General features: G+C 51.8%; 1 protein-coding gene across 1 annotated transcript; it reads right to left on the bottom strand.

Moving 5' to 3' along the window:
* Positions 1 to 209: 209 nt before the first annotated feature.
* On the bottom strand, positions 210 to 2,042 carry LOC109773350 (probable galacturonosyltransferase-like 9). Its single transcript, XM_020332043.4, has one exon. The coding sequence runs from the start codon at positions 1,776 to 1,778 to the stop codon at positions 651 to 653; it is 1,128 nt and encodes a 375-aa protein (XP_020187632.3). The 5' UTR covers positions 1,779 to 2,042; the 3' UTR covers positions 210 to 650.
* Positions 2,043 to 4,912: the final 2,870 nt, after the last annotated feature.

Here is a 4,912-nt window from a genome sequence, read left to right as displayed (position 1 = left end):
CAAAGCAAACTAGCCACAGCAAAAATTGACCATTATCGAAAGATGGAAATAACACAGCAATATATGAGGCCATTCTGGTTGAACTGATCAAAGCAAACCAGCCACAGCAAAAATTGAGCATTATCGAAAGATGGACATAACAAGAGATCAAGCCATTCTCAATGGAATTTCCGCATCAAGGGAGCGACAGATACAGGAGAGTTTAGCACTGAAGCAAGAATAAGAAGATCCACCCTGTTTTATTGAAACCAATTCAATCAATATTTATACTGGTTTACTGAACAAACATGTAAATGTAAATGAAACAATCCTGAACTAACAGACAAAAAAAGTGAAACCTTTCTTCTATCCAAGAATTGTACACCACCAATAAAGTAATTCCAACACCCCCTAGTCACCACCTCCGAATCACAGCATAATGAATCAATCCGAATTGTATCGTGAATGAACAAGAATTTTGCTTCCCCTATGCACTGTTCTTCCTCTTCCCGTCGCAGCCGTCGCAATGTACCGCCCCTCCTCCTCTCGCTGTACAGCCGAAGGCGGCAGCCGGCTTGCGACGGCAGCTGTGATGGCAATGGATATGCATCGCAAGGCAATTGCATTACCACAACCAAATGAAAAAATTATATCGTGTGTCCCATATCTGTCTACCAAGAAAACACCGACGCCGGCAACGCCGATGATGACAATGAGGCCCAGGACGGCGCCGAAGCTTGCGACACATCACCGTCGCCAATGTAGAGGTCGTATGATTTCCATGTATGGTCGAGCGGGCAAGGCCTGCCGGAGTCGAGGCGATCCCATGGCTTGCCCTTGCCTGACCAGTGCATCAGGCTAACAGGGCCCTTGTGGAGCGGGCGGCAGCTACCAAGAATGTTGTCGCCGCCCAAGCCGTGCTGGTTCCACCGATGGTCGACAGCCTCCACCTCGCCGGCGAAGAGGAGCAAGAAAGGGGGCAAGGAGCCCAGCTCGTAGATTCGCTTCTCCTTCTGCAACTCCATCCACTGCTCGACACGGTGGCGGTAGTTCCCCGAGCGCCAGCGCCGGAGGTCGATGACCATGACGCCGGTGTTGAAGTAGCAGGGCGCGCGGCGGCGGCCGGCGAAGACGCGCGCGCCGAGGTCCGGGTCGGACCAGAATGCGTCGGTGAAGTAGCGGGAGAAGTTGGCGTGGCAGTACTCGGGCGCGGCGACGACGGCGGCGGCGGGCAGGCGCGTCTCCCAGAGCCTCCGCACGTCGTCGACGGCGAGCACGTCCGAGTCGAGGTAAATGGCCCGCGGCACGCACTTGGGGAGCAGGTCGGCGAGGTAGTTCCGGGCGTAGTTGAGCGGCGCCTCGAGCGCGGCGCGCACCGAGGCGGAGATGAGCCCCGTGACGGCGTCGGCGCGGAACGGGTAGATCTCGAACCGCAGCGACGGGAAGGAGGCCGCGAGCGCGCTCCGGAGCTCGGCCACCCCGGGCGCGGCGCCGTCGGCGGCGAGGAAGTGGAAGAAGAGCGACTCCGGGCAGGAGGCGTGCTTGAGCAGCGAGTAGATGGCGGCCATGGAGCCCCGGAGGTAGTGCGCGTCGAGCGTCATCGCGATGTGGACGAGCCCCGGGTCGCACACCCCCGCGCCGGCCACCGCCGCCGGGCACCCCTCCCCGTTCCGGTACTCGGGGGCCTCCGCGAACCGCGGCAGCGCCCCCTCCGCCCCCACCGCCCCCGCCCCCGATGCGGCCAACAACAACAAGAACGCCGCCAGCCCGGCCCGCATCGCCGGCGCGGCCGCGGCCATCGCCCCCGCCGCCGCCGGCTAGGGCTCCCCCTCTTTCTCTCCCTCCCTCCCCCCGCCCTCTCTCTCTCGCCCGGTGGGAACGAGGGGGGCCTGGGTCGGGCTCGCTCTTCCTCTCTCTCTCTTCTCTCTCTGGTTGGGTTGGGGAGGGGAGGGGAACGAAGTGGTCGGCGTCTGTTCCAACCAATCCCTCCTTGGCTCCTCCCGTCGCTCCTTGGTATGGAATGGATCCCCCCAACTCCGATGGTTTGTTTTCCTGGGGGCGATTTATATGTGGCGCTACCAATAAAGCCCCCGTGTTATATACCCGCGTGGGGCCCCGAGGGCGCTCGGCCTCGGCGATCGTCATCGCTTGATTAATCCGTGTTTAGTAGGGTTATATTTTTTTGCGGGTTATAAGTAAACCGGAATCGGAATTGCATCGGTCAATTCTCGAAAAAAGGGAAGGAAATCGGAATCGGATCGTGCCGCATACGAGTACAGTACGTATACTATACATGTGCCCGCGCCAAGTGGACGCACGTTTTGGATCTGTGCCGATGAGAAAAGGTTTTAGTTACTGCTTGTGCAAGGGATTGGCAACGAAAGCTGCAGGACGGAATGGAATAATCAATCAACCAAAGTTACCCGTGATCCGCTGGAGGCAGCTAAGATGAGATACGACCAATTATGCTATAATAATCGAATACCCAGATGGAATATAAGTAATGCATGTTGGGGCATTGTACATTGGTCGATGTGACGACGCTTGTCACGTTACTCTACTCTATTTGGAATTGGTGTTGCACCTTTTTCTTCTTAGGCATCCTAAGTCTGAGGAATCGTGACACCAATCAGATCTGAATCTCGGTCAAATATGATGGTTGGAACATATTTCCAAGAGTTATAACATTGGTCTCTACATAACTCGATAAGGTGGTGTCTTTGCTTAGCACCCCTAGCCAGAGGACCTTTTGTTATAATTTCCTTTTTAGCAAGGTTAACCATTCTCCCATGAGGAAATTGTAAGACTTATTCTACAAGTTGTTCCTGATGGATCCTTCCTGTATCCAAAGTCTGACCTTTGCTTGAATACATTGCCAATGCTATCTCAAAGCATGTCACTGGTACTCCAATTTTCAATAAGAACATTTGAAGCACAATGCTAAATTTTCTTTATCAATTATCCATACACCGTTGTATGGGTAATGGCATGAAATTTCTCTCCTCTTTCCTAAAGGGTTTTCTACGTTATATCCCGACATGGATATCATGCTCTGCTTACCCTTGGGAAGAATATACCCTTGAAATATGTGTTTAAACACATTTTCCTTTCCATTGTTCTGTTTAATCTGATAATGATATTTTCCTTTCCATTCTTTTGTTTAACCCTTCTTGAGTTCTATATGATCTAAGCAGTAATATTCTCCTGCTTATGTAAACACCTCGGTGTACCATTCTGTCAGCAAGACCCTGTTACTATTGTTGATGACATCCCGGTAGCCACCGATGGACGAGAACTTTGCCTAATGGTCCGCCTCGTTTCAATGAGCAGGAAAATGGTTCTCTTCGTCCCTCGCCCTTGGTACCAACGTGTTGCCGACATAACTCACAGGGTATTCTTTGACATGCCTTGCTATCATGACCGTGCAAGATGTCACTGCTCCTATAAAAAAACCACATGGTGGGCCCATAACCCACAGTTCCACAGGATCGAAACCTGACTCTCCTATACACCCTGTTGTCGAAGTTATTCCTCGAGCTTGACTTCGTATGTGATTCACGGGCCACCTGCCTAGTGATCTATTCTGGTACCAGACATAATACTTATTCCGATTGCTTTGAACCCCTTTCACACTTTGTTTCAGGCTTCGAACGATTGCCTACCCGTTTGAAACTTCTCATGGTACTTTCTTACTTGCTCTCGGCTTTTCTTAAGATTTAGTTCGAGAGATACTTTCCGCCACCTTCCCCGATGATATTGACCAGATAGTAAACCCTGCAGAAGTTCGTTCTTCCAGAATACCCCCCTTACTCTGTCGTAAGTACGATGGAGTTCCCGAAGAAAGGACGACAACTTTATCATGATGACCTGAAACAGCAGAATGAAGACATCAATGTAATGGATCAACCTCTTCGAGAAGAACAACCAAGACCAAGAACGCTCCCTAGAATTTCGTAACCCGAACCTTCCCCCTTTACTTCCCTCTTAAATCTCAGGACGAGATTTCTTGTAGTGGAGGAGAATTGTGACGCCCGGATAATTATGCTACAGTAAACCTACGCTAATGATGCCACGTCACCTCTGTTAGTGTTGATAATCTCGCGTTAGTTCAAAACCGGATCAAAATTCAAATTCAAAATATGGCAAACAACAAAAGTTTTCAAAAATTAAAACTAAAATGTTCGGGTTGTTTCAAATAAATCGTAAGCAATTATGGTGGAGAGACCAAGCTTTGATAAAATGTTTAAAGGCTCTAAAGTAATTAAAACAGCAGCTATGACAATTAATTAAATGCCTTTTAAAAATAATAATAATGCAAACTATTTTAATCAGGTGTCAAACTTTTTGGGGCAGTAGAATAAATTATAACATTAATTTAGGAGTTGTATTTATATTTTATAAAACAGAAATTAAAGGAATAAAATAGAAAAGAAAATAGATAAAGAAAAGAAAACAGAAAGGAAACAAAAAAAAGGGAAGACAAAGCCCCCCTCCCCCTGGGCCATTCGGCCCAACTGGGCATCCAGGCCACCAGGAGGCCCACCCCATTCCCCCTTATCCCCCCGACCGACCGAACCCTAGCGCGATCCCCATTCCCCACTCCCCCTCATCCCCCTCTCGCTCTCTCTTCCCCCCACTCCCCTGATCCAATCGGGGCGACGCCGCCCCGACGACCTCGCCTCCCCGCCTTGCCCCGACGTCGCCCCGCGCCTCGCCCTACGCCACTGCCGCACGACCCCGACGCCGTCGCCGCTCGGAAGCCCCGCTGGAGCCGCCCCGCCACCCCGTCGTCGGTGCCGCCTCCCCGTCTCCGTCGCACGTCCTCATCCCCCTCCTCGCCGGACGCCGTCGACGCACGCCGCCCCGCTGCTGCACCACCGCCTCGACCTCGTCGTCGTCCCTGTCATCCTCCTCGAGCCGCTGCCTCTACCCT

Source organism: Aegilops tauschii, chromosome 6 (genome assembly GCF_002575655.3).
Source record: "Aegilops tauschii subsp. strangulata cultivar AL8/78 chromosome 6, Aet v6.0, whole genome shotgun sequence".
Taxonomy (NCBI): domain Eukaryota; kingdom Viridiplantae; phylum Streptophyta; class Magnoliopsida; order Poales; family Poaceae; genus Aegilops; species Aegilops tauschii.
Note: the sequence above shows the minus strand (reverse complement) of the source record. Positions and strands in the feature narration are given on the sequence as shown.

Coding starts and splice junctions, on each gene's coding strand:
- LOC109773350 (XM_020332043.4), bottom strand. CDS start 1,778: ATGGCCGCGGCCGCGCCGGCGATGCGGGCCGGGCTGGCGGCGTTCTTG.